Consider the following 14,556-nt stretch of genomic DNA (forward strand, 5'->3'; position numbering starts at 1 on the left):
TAAGAATGGGGTGGTTCTGAGTGGTTTCCCAGCATGCCCGAGGCCGACGGAGCCCGGGGTAGCTCGTGTGGAGTCCCCAGCACGGGGTGGGCATCCCGATTGCCGACGAGGGACCGCGGGCTTGTGCCCGGCTCCCAGGAGAGCTGCACGGAGCTGGCCCCGCAGACAGGGTCCAGACTTCGCTGTGTCTGGACTGCAGCGAGGGGGCTCTACCTGACCTGACCCCATCCTGTCCACCCCGAGCGCACTGGAGCTGCCGCGTCGTGTCCACCACGGGACAGGACCTGACGGTGCTGAGTCCACACTGAGTGCACATAGGGCCCATGGCGTGCTGCTTCAAATGAGAACGGTGAAGCCAGACTCTGTCTGTGCGCAAGGGCACAGTCAGACCTGACCTGTCCAGCAAAGCTGAGTTCATCCAGTGAGTTCTGTCCACACTGCCACGTTTAGACTGGGTTGTGTTCTGTCTACACTGGTGCAGTTAGACTGGTCATGTTCTGTCTATGCTGGGATGTTCACACCTGACCATGTTCTGTCTGCACCATGTCATGGAGCCCTGACTATTCTGTCTACACTGGCACGCTTAGACCTGATCTTGCTCTGTCTACACTGACATGTTTAAACCTGATCATGTTCTGTCTACACTGGGATGTTTAGATCTGACAGTGTTCTGCTGTGTGTATGCTCTGTCATGGAGACCAGACTTTTGCATCTACACTGGCACATTTCGATCTGATCATGTTTTTGTCTACACTATGTCTTGGAGACCTGACTGTCTTCTGTCTACACTGGCACATTTAGACCAGATCATGTCCCATCTACACTGTATCATGGAGACCTGACTCTATTGTGTCTACACTGGCACACTGAGACCTGACAGTGTTCTGCCTACACTGCGTCATGTAGACCTGACGTGTTTTGTCTACACCTTGTCATGGAGACCTGACTCTATTCTGTCCACACTGGCACGTTTAGACCCGATCATGTTCTGTCCACACTGGCATGTTTAGACCTGACAATGTTCTGCCTACACTGAGTCATGTAGACATGCTGTGTTTGGTCTACACTGTGTCATGGTGCCCTGTGTTCTGTCTACACTGGCACATTTAGACCGGGTCGTGTTCTGTCTACATTGGTGCATTTAGACCTGACCATATTCTGTCTACCCTGGGATGTTTAGACCTGACAGTGTTTTGTTTACACTGTGTCAGGGAGCCTGACTGTTTTCCATCTCCACTGGCACGTTTAGACCTGATCATATCCTGTCTACACTGTGTCACGGAGACCTGACTCTTCTGTCTACACTGGCACATTTTGCCCGATCGTGTTCTATTAGACCTGAGCATGTTTTGACTACACTGGCACGTTTGGACCTGATCATATCCTGTCTACACTGTGTCACGGAGACCTGACTCTATTTGTCTACACTGGCACATTTTACCCGATCGTGTTCTATTAGACCTGACCATGTTTTGACTACACTGGCACGTTTAGACCCGATCATATCCTGTCTACACTGTGTCACGGAGACCTGACTCTATTCTGTCTACACTGGCACATTTTACCCGATCGTGTTCTATTAGACCTGACCATGTTTTGACTACACTGGCACATTTAGACCTGATCATATCCTGTCTACACTGTGTCACGGAGACCTGACTCTATTCTGTCTACACTGGCACATTTTACCCGATCGTGTTCTATTGGACCTGAGCATGTTTTGACTACACTGGCACGTTTAGACCTGATCATATCCTGTCTACACTGTGTCACGGAGACCTGACTCTATTTTGTCTACACTGGCACATTTTACCCGATCATGTTTATTAGACCTGACGATGTTTTGACTACACTGGCACGTTTAGACCGGATCGTGTTCCGTCTACGCTAGCACACTTAGACCAGATCGCGCTCCGCCTACGCTGGCACGCTTAGACCGGATCGTGTTCGGTCTACGCTGGCACGCTTAGACCGGATAGCGCTCCGTCTACGCTGGCACGCTTAGACCGGATCGCGCTCCGCCTACGCTGGCACGCTTAGACCGGATCGCGTTCCGTCTACGCTGGCACGCTTAGACCGGATCGCGCTCCGCCTACGCTGGCACGCTTAGACCGGATCGCGCTCCGCCTACGCTGGCACGCTTAGACCGGATCGTGTTCCGTCTACGCTGGCACGCTTAGACCTGACCGTGTTCTGTGTACTCTGTGCTGCCGTCTCTGCGTGCTGTTGTGATGATCACTGTTGGCATGGCCCGACCAGTCAGGGTTTCTGTAACCGTCCACACCTGGGTGGAGATGGTTAGGGCACCGTGTGGCCGGCCTCTGGCCCAGTGACTGCAGGTGTCCCGTGGGCTGGAGGCTCACCTGCTGTCCTGCATATCGTTCATTCCTCACCATTTCGTGTGCACAGACAAGGTAACATGTATTAGTGCACGTCATGACGAGGGGGTGGGAGGTGTTCTCACGACTCGCACCGAGTTTGCAGAGTGAGGACCGACCTTGCAGACCGGGGTAGTGAGCTGGTCTAGCCTTGGAAAGGGGGGGTTTAGGGACATGTTTGTAACCTGTGATCTGGTCTAGCCTCAGACTGAGGGTTTCAGGACACATTTGCAATCTGGTTAGCAACCTGGTCTAGCCTCGGAATCGGGGGTTTTGGGACGTGTGTAACCCCGTTAGGGACTTAGTCTAGCCTCCGAATGGGGGGTTTCAGGACATGTTTGTAACCCGGTTAGCTACCTGATCTAGCCTTAGAATGGGGGGTTTTAGGACATGTTTCTAACCCAGTTAGGGGCCTGGTCTAGCCTCAGAATGGGGGCTTCAGGACACGTTTGTAATCCGGTTAGCCACCTGGTCCAGCCTCGGGATGGGGGGTTTCGGGACATGTTTGTAACCCCGTCAGAGCCCTGGCCTCACCTCCCAGTTGGGGACTGGTGCCGAAGGCCCACCCACATCAGGTGTTTGAAGCTGGGGTCTCCCTTTGAGCAAGTGCGCTCTACACGCGAGTCTGATCGCCAGTCCATGGAAGGGTACCCCTCCCCCTCACATCGCAGCCAACGGTGGGGGGCTCAGTGCGTTGGGGGGACAATGGTGGGAGCCTGTTGCCCAGGGACAGGGCTGAGGGAGTGGTATGCAGAAGGTGCAGGGGCGTGGGGCGTCCGGGGTCCCTGCACGGAGACGGAGGGTTGTCACAAAACACACTGAGGAAGTTTGGGCGCGGTGCTTGGGGGCCGTAGCATGAAGGGCTGGTGGGCGGTGGGGGCCCCGGCGGGGGGGTTTTGCGGCGCGGGCGGGGCGGTCCCTGGCGTGGGGGCCGGCGCGGGTGGTGGGGGCCCTGGCGCGGGCGGTGGGACCCCTGGCGCGGGGGTAGCAGTGGCGGTGGGGGCTCTGGCGTGGGGGGCGGTGCAGGTGGTAGGGCATGGTGTGAGAGGAAAGGTACATGATGCCCATGGGTCCCTGCCTGCAGGGGTGAGTGTGAGCAAGGCAGGGAGCTGTGAATGCAGCCCCTGCACATGCGGAGGTGGGGATGCGGTGCATGGGGTAGGGGTGGGGGGCACAGGGCTGCACCTGTGGGTAGAGCTTGAGGGCTGCGCAGTGCGTGAGGGGCGCACCGTTGGGGTATGCCTGACCCACCGCCATCCTCTGGGTGCTTGCAGGCTGCGCTGCACCCCTGCTGGGTTCGGGCCTCCAGCCTCAACCTCCTGGCAGGATTCACCTTCCCTTGGGGTCTCCTGCGGGTCCTGCAGGTAATTCAGACCAATTCCTACAACTTGATAGAGGAGAGGCTGGAGGTGAGAGGCTGGAGGCGGGGTCTCCTGACGGACATCTTGCCGTGCACGTGGAAAGAGGCTGGTGGTGGGTTGTCTGATGATTTGATTCCTGGGCACGTGGCAGGAAGGACGCAGGAAGGCTGACAGGCGGCCGGTGAGGTGGACACACCTGCAAGCCCGTCTGTGATCTCTTCCCTTCCCCATGCCCCGCCTCCGACTCCAGCCCCGGCAGAGTCACTGGTTTCTCCCGCGAGAGCAGGAATGGGCTGAGCCCCCAGGGCCAAAGTACTGCTTTTAAGGACCGTTCACTGTTCACGTCCGCGCCAAATATTTAAAGGGCCTGAATTCAGCGCGAACCAGGGTGGAAAACAGGAGGGCGAAGCTTCTCTGGGATGACGTTGGAGAGGTGCCTGCGGGCTTTCCTCAGGGCTGAGCTGAGGTCCTGGAGACCCGGCTCCTTCCCACATGTGCGGGTACACCCGGCACAGCCTACGGACTTGACCAGGGGGACGTGAGATCATTCGTCCAGATGCAGGGTGTGGGAGACGTGGGGTGACCCTGGTGAGTGTGGATATGTGACCCCCAGGTTCTGGGTCTCGGGGATGTTTACCAGGTGAGTGTGTGTATCTGACCCCCCCCCCAGGTGCAGGTCTGGGAGATCTGGGGTCACCCTGAGTCAGAGCGGACGTGTGACCCCCCAGGTGCAGGTCTGGGAGATCTGGGGTCACCCTGAGTGAGAGCAGACGTGTCACCCCCCTGAGTGCAGGGTCAGCGTGTGGTCATGTGACCCAGAGTCCCTTGTCGGGAGCAGAGCTCCGTGTGGTGATGGTGGCACGGGCCCACGCCCGGCACAGCATCTCACGCCCTCCCTTGTTCTGTCCTTAACGCAGCAAAATGACTTCTACCCGATCGTGGGGCCGGGGCCCTTCTGGAAGAGGTTCAGGGTGAACTTCTGCGAGTTCACGGAGCTGCTGGTGCACCAGACGCACTCCTCAGTGCTGTGTGACGGACACCTCATGGACACGGTGATCTGCATGCTCAGCGGCCTCACAAACTCGGCCGTGTACAGCCTGCGGCACACCAGCTCCCTGGCAGGTGAGACGCTGCACAGCGCCCCCGCCTGGGCTCCTGCTGGCTCGGGGGAGGGGCCAGAGGACACGGGGGGGGGGGGGCGGGGGGGCAGGGGCTGTGGGGGAAGGGGCCAGAGACATGGGAGGTAGGGGCCATGGGGGAGGGGCCGTGGGCCACAGGGACAGGGGCCAGAGGACATGGGGGTTAGGGGCCATGGGGGGAGGAGCTACAGATATGGGGGCAGGGCCATGGGCCATGGGGGTAGGGGCCACGGGTCTAGGGTCTGTGGGGGAAGGGGCCGTGGGCCACGCACACACAGGAAGGGGCCTCAGCCTGGGCTCCTCCTGCCCCAGGGCTGGTGTCCACACCCGGGGCCTCCAGTGTGCTGGCTTGCAAGGGGTAGAGGCTGCTGGGCGGGTGGACGCCAGAGCCGGAGGGGGTGGAGAAGCCACAGAGGGACGTTGGCTGGAGGACGACCACTGACTGGTGTGGCCAACGGCACAGAGTTGGTCCTGTTCACCTTCCACGGCAGAGGCCACGACGACTGGGCACCATGTGCAGGGCTGACATTGGAGAGAGGGTGGGCTCTTCAGTCCCAGGGCTGACCCCCAGGCGTGTCCTGTCCCTCTGTCCCCACAAGAGCCCACAGGCTGGCCCACCCGGGTGTGTCCTGTTTCTCCCGTCCCTGAGTTATCTTTTCTAAGTGACTATTAATTCCACAAATCGGGTTATTGATCAGGCGTCACACCTGGGTGTAGCTTCTCCCCGAACACAGGCCGAGTGGTCAGTGCTAGCTTCCGATGAACGGACTCTGAGCGGTCAGTGCTGACCACAGGGACTAGGGAGGAGGGTCCATGGTTACGAGTCCTGTGAGTTTCGCATCCTTCGGGAAGGTGCAGTGTCCCTCGCTCTCTAGCTATCCTCACACAGAAGTGTTGGTAAGGAAGCCTGATGGTCTTTGCAGGGGCCTGTTAGGAACCATGAAGAAGTCCAGAGTTTGTGATGAGATTTTAGCAGGATGTGCCCCACAGGGATTCCGGTCCCTTGTGTCGGATGGGTCCCTGCAGGTGTAGGGCTCTCTCAGCATGTGTGTTAGGGTGTGTCAGCCCCGCGGGGCCTGTGTGTGTCTTGTCCCCACGTCTGCGTCTGCAGGAAACACTGTGTGAATGGGGCCATGTACCCCTGGAGGGTCCTGTGCGTGAATGGGGCCACGAGCCCCTGGAGGGTCCTGCGCGTGAATGGGGCCACGTGCTCCTGGAGGATCCTGCGCGTGAATGGGGCCACGTGCCCCTGGAGGGTCCTGTGCGTGAATAGGGCCATGTGCCCCTGGAGGGTCCAGCGCGTGAATGGGGCCATGTGCCCCTGGAGGGTCCGTGTGAATTCTGACCTTGGACTGCTGGTCCCGAGATGCCATGCGTCCTGGTTACGGCGAGGCTTCCTCGGGTGTCTGCAGCCGCCGAGCTGGGGTTGTGCAGCAGACGTGTGTTTCCCGCCACGGTTCTGGCCCAGTGTGTCCTCTGAGGCCATTTCCACCTGGGTGAATCCTGCCGGCTCTGGGGCAGTGGCTTGACCTTGCAGGTGGGATGGTTGTGGGGTGTGTGCACAGCCTGGGAACGCTGAGATGTGTTCCCGGGTCCGCGTGTGTGGTCGTCGTGTGGGGATGACCGTATGCACTCTCGTGACCTGGCATTGGCAGGACGCAGCATCCCCTCCAGCCGCCCGACCTCCCAGCCTCTTCTACCCCCAGACCCCTCTGAGTACTGGCAGAAGGGCCACTCCTGTGGGAGGTGGAGCCCAGTGCTGGGGTCTGGGCCCCGGGGTCCCCGCCCCAGGGTCACGGCCCCAATCTGCCGGCAGCCATGAAGCTGCTGACGGCGCTGGCCAGCGTGAACCAGGGCATCTGCGCGGGCCGGCGCACGGCCCAGCGGCTGTACGAGATCGAGAGCATCACGAAGCTCAAAGGCCGACACAAGTACTACATGGAGCTCCTGGACCAGCGCCGACACCAGGTGCGGGACAGCTGGGGTCACTGTGGGAGGGAGTGTGCACGGGATGGGGGGGGGACGCAGGTGGGAGGACAGCACTGTGTGCAGGAGGGAGGGAGGGTCCCAGATGGAGGAGGGACACGAGTACTACATGGAGCTCCTGGACCAGCGCCGACACCAGGTGCGGGACAGCTGGGGTCACTGTGGGAGGGAGTGTGCACGGGACGATGGGGGGGGGGGGATGCAGGTGTGAGGACGGCACTGTGTGCAGGAGGGGGGGAGGGTCCCAGATGAAGGAGGGACACGAGTACTACATGGAGCTCCTGGATCAGCGCCGACACCAGGTGCGGGACAGCTGGGGTCACTGTGGGAGGGAGTGTGCACGGGATGGGGGGGGACGCAGGTGTGAGGATGGCAGTGTGTGCAGAAGGGAGGGAGGGTCCCAGATGGAGGAGGGACACGAGTACTACATGGAGCTCCTGGACCAGCGCCGACACCAGGTGCGGGACAGCTGGGGTCACTGTGGGAGGGAGTGTGCACGGGACGACGGGGGGACGCAGGTGGGAGGAGAGCACTGTGTGCAGGAGGGAGGGAGGGTCCCAGATGGAGGAGGGACACGAGTACTACATGGAGCTCCTGGACCAGCGCCGACACCAGGTGCGGGACAGCTGGGGTCACTGTGGGAGGGAGTGTGCACGGGATTGGGGGGGGGGGACGCAGGTGGGAGGACGGCACTGTGTGCAGGAGGGGGGGAGGGTCCCAGATGGAGGAGGGACACGAGTACTACATGGAGCTCCTGGACCAGCGCCGACACCAGGTGCGGGACAGCTGGGGTCAGTGTGGGAGGGAGTGTGCACGGGATTGGGGGGGGGGACGCAGGTGGGAGGACAGCACTGTGTGCAGGTGGGAGGGAGGGTCCCAGATGGAGGAGGGACACGTGTACTACATGGAGCTGGACCAGCACCGACACCAGGTGCGGGACAACTGGGGTCACTGTGGGAGGGAGTGTGCACGGGACGACAGGGGGACGCAGGTGTGCGGATGGCAGTGTGTGTAGGAGGGAGGGAGGGTCCCAGATGGAGGAGGGACACGAGTACTACATGGAGCTCCTGGACCAGCGCCGACACCAGGTGCGGGACAGCTGGGGTCACTGTGGGAGGGAGTGTGCACGGGACGACGGGGGGATGCAGGTGGGAGCACGGCACTGTGTGCAGGAGGGGGGGAGGGTCCCAGATGGAGGAGGGACACGAGTACTACATGGAGCTCCTGGACCAACGCCGACACCAGGTGCGGGACAGCTGGGGTCACTGTGGGAGGGAGTGTGCACGGGATGGGGGGGGACGCAGGTGGGAGGACGGCACTGTGTGCAGGAGGGAGGGAGGGTCCCAGATGGAGGAGGGACACGTGTACTACATGGAGCTGGACCAGCGCCGACACCAGGTGCGGGACAGCTGGGGTCACTGTGGGAGGAGTGTGCACGGGATGGGGGGGGGACGCAGGTGGGAGGACGGCACTGTGTGCAGGAGGGAGGGAGGGTCCCAGATCGAGGAGGGACACGTGTACTACATGGAGCTGGACCAGCACCGACACCAGGTGCGGGACAGCTGGGGTCACTGTGGGAGGGAGTGTGCACGGGACGACAGGGGGACGCAGGTGTGAGGATGGCAGTGTGTGCAGAAGGGAGGGAGGGTCCCAGATGGAGGAGGGACACGAGTACTACATGGAGCTCCTGGACCAGCGCCGACACCAGGTGCGGGACAGCTGGGGTCACTGTGGGAGGGAGTGTGCACGGGACGACGGGGGGACGCAGGTGGGAGGACAGCACTGTGTGCAGGAGGGAGGGAGGGTCCCAGATGGAGGAGGGACACGAGTACTACATGGAGCTCCTGGACCAGCGCCGACACCAGGTGCGGGACAGCTGGGGTCACTGTGGGAGGGAGTGTGCACGGGACGACGGGGGGGGGGGGGGACGCAGGTGGGAGGACGGCACTGTGTGCAGGAGGGGGGGAGGGTCCCAGATGGAGGAGGGACACGAGTACTACATGGAGCTCCTGGACCAGCGCCGACACCAGGTGCGGGACAGCTGGGGTCACTGTGGGAGGGAGTGTGCACGGGACGACGGGGGGACGCAGGTGGGAGCACAGCACTGTGTGCAGGAGGGAGGGAGGGTCCCAGATGGAGGAGGGACACGTGTACTACATGGAGCTGGACCAGCGCCGACACCAGGTGCGGGACAGCTGGGGTCACTGTGGGAGGGAGTGTGCACGGGATGGGGGGCGACGCAGGTGTGAGGATAGCAGTGTGTGCAGAAGGGAGGGAGGGTCCCAGATGGAGGAGGGACACGAGTACTACATGGAGCTCCTGGACCAGCGCCGACACCAGGTGCGGGACAGCTGGGGTCAGTGTGGGAGGGAGTGTGCACGGGATGGGGGGGGGACGCAGGTGGGAGGACTGCACTGTGTGCAGGAGGGGGGGAGGGTCCCAGATGGAGGAGGGACACGAGTACTACATGGAGCTGGACCAGCGCCGACACCAGGTGCGGGACAGCTGGGGTCACTGTGGGAGGGAGTGTGCACGGGATGGGGGGCGACGCAGGTGTGAGGATAGCAGTGTGTGCAGAAGGGAGGGAGGGTCCCAGATGGAGGAGGGACACGAGTACTACATGGAGCTCCTGGACCAGCGCCGACACCAGGTGCGGGACAGCTGGGGTCACTGTGGGAGGGAGTGTGCACGTGATGGGGGGGGACGCAGGTGGGAGGACGGCAGTGTGTGCAGGAGGGAGGGAGGGTCCCAGATGGAGGAGGGACACGTGTACTACATGGAGCTGGACCAGCGCCAACACCAGGTGCGGGACAGCTGGGGTCACTGTGGGAGGGAGTGTGCACAGGATGGCGGGGGGACGCAGGTGGGAGCAAGGCACTGTGTGCAGGAGGGAGGGAGGGTCCCAGATGGAGGAGGGACACGAGTACTACATGGAGCTCCTGGACCAGCGCCGACACCAGGTGCAGGACAGCTGGGGTCAGTGTGGGAGGGAGTGTGCACGGGATTGGGGGGGGGGGGGACGCAGGTGGGAGGACAGCACTGTGTGCAGGAGGGAGGGAGGGTCCCAGATGGAGGAGGGACACGAGTACTACATGGAACTCCTGGACCAGCGCCGACACCAGGTGCGGGACAGCTGGGGTCACTGTGGGAGGGAGTGTGCACGGGACGACGGGGGGACGCAGGTGGGAGGACAGCACTGTGTGCAGGAGGGAGGGAGGGTCCCAGATGGAGGAGGGACACGAGTACTACATGGAGCTGGACCAGCGCCGACACCAGGTGCGGGACAGCTGGGGTCACTGTGGGAGGGAGTGTGCACGGGACAACGGGGGGGGGGGGATGCAGGTGGGAGGACGGCACTGTGTGCAGGAGTGGGGGAGGGTCCCAGATGGAGGAGGGACACGAGTACTACATGGAGCTCCTGGACCAGCGCCGACACCAGGTGCGGGACAGCTGGGGTCACTGTGGGAGGGAGTGTGCACGGGATGGGTGGGGACGCAGGTGGGAGGACGGCACTGTGTGCAGGAGGGAGGGAGGGTCCCAGATGGAGGAGGGACACGAGTACTACATGGAGCTGGACCAGCACCGACACCAGGTGCGGGACAGCAGGGGTCACTGTGGGAGGGAGTGTGCACGGGATGGGGGGGGGACGCAGGTGGGAGGACAGCACTGTGTGCAGGAGGGAGGGAGGGTCCCAGATGGAGGAGGGACACGAGTACTACATGGAGCTCCTGGACCAGCGCCGACACCAGGTGCGCGACAGCTGGGGTCACTGTGGGAGGGAGTGTGCACGGGACGATGGGGGGGGGGGGATGCAGGTGTGAGGACGGCACTGTGTGCAGGAGGGGGGGAGGGTCCCAGATGAAGGAGGGACACGAGTACTACATGGAGCTCCTGGATCAGCGCCGACACCAGGTGCGGGACAGCTGGGGTCACTGTGGGAGGGAGTGTGCACGGGATGGGGGGGGACGCAGGTGTGAGGATGGCAGTGTGTGCAGAAGGGAGGGAGGGTCCCAGATGGAGGAGGGACACGAGTACTACATGGAGCTCCTGGACCAGCGCCGACACCAGGTGCGGGACAGCTGGGGTCACTGTGGGAGGGAGTGTGCACGGGACGACGGGGGGACGCAGGTGGGAGGAGAGCACTGTGTGCAGGAGGGAGGGAGGGTCCCAGATGGAGGAGGGACACGTGTACTACATGGAGCTGGACCAGCACCGACACCAGGTGCGGGACAGCTGGGGTCACTGTGGGAGGGAGTGTGCACGGGACGACAGGGGGACGCAGGTGTGAGGATGGCAGTGTGTGTAGGAGGTAGGGAGGGTCCCAGATGGAGGAGGGACACGAGTACTACATGGAGCTCCTGGACCAGCGCCGACACCAGGTGCGGGACAGCTGGGGTCACTGTGGGAGGGAGTGTGCACGGGATGGGTGGGGACGCAGGTGGGAGGACGGCACTGTGTGCAGGAGGGAGGGAGGGTCCCAGATGGAGGAGGGACACGAGTACTACATGGAGCTGGACCAGCACCGACACCAGGTGCGGGACAGCTGGGGTCACTGTGGGAGGGAGTGTGCACGGGATGGGGGGGGACGCAGGTGTGAGGATGGCAGTGTGTGCAGAAGGGAGGGAGGGTCCCAGATGGAGGAGGGACACGAGTACTACATGGAGCTCCTGGACCAGCGCCGACACCAGGTGCGGGACAGCTGGGGTCACTGTGGGAGGGAGTGTGCACGGGATTGGGGCGGGGGGGACGCAGGTGGGAGGACAGCACTGTGTGCAGGAGGGGGGGAGGGTCCCAGATGGAGGAGGGACACGAGTACTACATGGAGCTCCTGGACCAGCGCCGACACCAGGTGCGGGACAGCTGGGGTCAGTGTGGGAGGGAGTGTGCACGGGATTGGGGGGGGGGGGGACGCAGGTGGGAGGACAGCACTGTGTGCAGGAGGGAGGGAGGGTCCCAGATGGAGGAGGGACACGTGTACTACATGGAGCTGGACCAGCACCGACACCAGGTGCGGGACAGCTGGGGTCACTGTGGGAGGGAGTGTGCACGGGACGACGGGGGGGACGCAGGTGCGAGGATGGCAGTGTGTGCAGAAGGGAGGGAGGGTCCCAGATGGAGGAGGGACACGAGTACTACATGGAGCTCCTGGACCAGCGCCGACACCAGGTGCGGGACAGCTGGGGTCACTGTGGGAGGGAGTGTGCACGGGACGACGGGGGGACGCAGGTGGGAGGACAGCACTGTGTGCAGGAGGGAGGGAGGGTCCCAGATGGACGAGGGACACGAGTACTACATGTAGCTCCTGGACCAGCGCCGACACCAGGTGCGGGACAGCTGGGGTCACTGTGGGAGGGAGTGTGCACGGGATTGGGGCGGGGGGGACGCAGGTGGGAGGACTGCACTGTGTGCAGGAGGGGGGTAGGGTCCCAGATGGAGGAGGGACACGAGTACTACATGGAGCTCCTGGACCAGCGCCGACACCAGGTGCGGGACAGCTGGGGTCAGTGTGGGAGGGAGTGTGCACGGGATTGGGGGGGGGGGACGCAGGTGGGAGGACAGCACTGTGTGCAGGTGGGAGGGAGGGTCCCAGATGGAGGAGGGACACGTGTACTACATGGAGCTGGACCAGCACCGACACCAGGTGCGGGACAGCTGGGGTCACTGTGGGAGGGAGTGTGCACGGGACGACAGGGGGACGCAGGTGTGAGGATGGCAGTGTGTGTAGGAGGGAGGGAGGGTCCCAGATGGAGGAGGGACACGAGTACTACATGGAGCTCCTGGACCAGCGCAGACACCAGGTGCGCGACAGCTGGGGTCACTGTGGGAGGGAGTGTGCACGGGATGGGTGGGGATGCAGGTGGGAGGACGGCACTGTGTGCAGGAGGGAGGGAGGGTCCCAGATGGAGGAGGGACACGAGTACCACATGGAGCTGGACCAGCACCGACACCAGGTGCGGGACAGCTGGGGTCACTGTGGGAGGGAGTGTGCACGGGATGGGGGGGGACGCAGGTGTGAGGATGGCAGTGTGTGCAGAAGGGAGGGAGGGTCCCAGATGGAGGAGGGACACGAGTACTACATGGAGCTCCTGGACCAGCGCCGACACCAGGTGCGGGACAGCTGGGGTCACTGTGGGAGGGAGTGTGCATGGGACGACGGGGGGACGCAGGTGGGAGGACAGCACTGTGTGCAGGAGGGAGGGAGGGTCCAGGAGGGAGGGAGGGTCCCAGATGGACGAGGGACACGAGTACTACATGGAGCTCCTGGACCAGCGCCGACACCAGGTGCGGGACAGCTGGGGTCACTGTGGGAGGGAGTGTGCACGGGATTGGGGCGGGGGGGGCACGCAGGTGGGAGGACAGCACTGTGTGCAGGAGGGGGGGAGGGTCCCAGATGGAGGAGGGACACGAGAGTACTACATGGAGCTCCTGGACCAGCGCCGACACCAGGTGCGGGACAGCTGGGGACAGTGTGGGAGGGAGTGTGCACGGGATTGGGGGGGGGGGGGACGCAGGTGGGAGGACAGCACTGTGTGCAGGAGGGAGGGAGGGTCCCAGATGGAGGAGGGACACGTGTACTACATGGAGCTGGACCAGCACCGACACCAGGTGCGGGACAGCTGGGGTCACTGTGGGAGGGAGTGTGCACGGGATGGGGGGGGACGCAGGTGGGGAGGACGGCAGTGTGTGCAGGAGGGAGGGAGGGTCCCAGATGGAGGAGGGACACGTGTACTACATGGAGCTGGACCAGCGCCGACACCAGGTGCAGGAACAGCTGGGGTCACTGTGGGAGGAGTGTGCACGGGATGGGGGGGGACGCAGGTGGGGAGGGACGGCACTGTGTGCAGGAGGGATGGAGGGTCCCAGATGGAGGAGGGACACGAGTACTACATGGAGCTCTGGACCAGCGCTGACAGCAGGTGCGGGGACAGCTGGGGTCACTGTGGGAGGGAGTGTGCACGGGACGACGGTGGGGACGCAGGTGGGGAGGACAGCACTGTGTGCAGGAGGGAGGGAGGGTCCCAGATGGAGGAGGGACACGAGTACTACATGTAGCTCCTGGACCAGCGCCGACACCAGTGTGCGGGACAGCTGGGGTCACTGTGGGAGGGAGTGTGCACGGGATTGGGGCGGGGGGGGACGCAGGTGGGAGGACAGCACTGTGTGCAGGAGGGGGGGGAGGGTCCCAGATGGGAGGAGGGACACGAGTACTACATGGAGCTCCTGGACCAGCGCCGACACCAGGTGCGGGACAGCTGGGGTCACTGTGGGAGGGTGGAGTGTGCACGGGACGATGGGGGGACGCAGGTGGGAGGGACTGCACTGTGTGCAGGAGGGGGGGGAGGGTCCCAGATGGAGGAGGGACACGAGTACTACATGGAGCTCCTGGACCAGCGCCGGACACCAGGTGCGGGACAGCTGGGGTCACTGTGGGAGGGAGGGTGCACGGGATGACGGTGGGACGCAGGTGTGAGGATGGCAGTGTGGTGCAGGAGGGAGGGAGGTTCCCAGATGGAGGAGGGACACGAGTACTACATGGAGCTCCTGGACCAGCGCTGACACCAGGTGCGGGACAGCTGGGGTCACTGTGGGTGGGAGGGGTGCACGGGACGACGGGGGGACGCAGGTGTGAGGATGGCGTGTGTGCAGGACGAGGGATGGAGGGAGTCCCAGATGGAGGAAAGGAAGGGATGC

At 63.2% G+C, this 14,556-nt stretch overlaps 1 protein-coding gene across 2 annotated transcripts in view; it reads left to right on the forward strand.

Annotated features, from left to right (window-relative positions):
• LOC113240795 (cohesin subunit SA-2-like) overlaps positions 1–14,556 on the forward strand; it is a 69,361-nt gene that overhangs the window by 17,618 nt on the left and 37,187 nt on the right. For both annotated transcript variants that reach the window (XM_057307949.1, XM_057307931.1), the window contains exons 7-8: positions 4,657–4,861; positions 6,695–6,846. In XM_057307949.1, the coding sequence (XP_057163932.1) occupies positions 4,657–4,861; positions 6,695–6,846 (357 nt within the window). The remainder of the gene's footprint in view (positions 1–4,656; positions 4,862–6,694; positions 6,847–14,556) is intronic.

This window comes from Ursus arctos, chromosome X, assembly GCF_023065955.2.
Source record: "Ursus arctos isolate Adak ecotype North America chromosome X, UrsArc2.0, whole genome shotgun sequence".
In the NCBI taxonomy this organism is placed as follows: Eukaryota; Metazoa; Chordata; class Mammalia; order Carnivora; family Ursidae; genus Ursus; species Ursus arctos.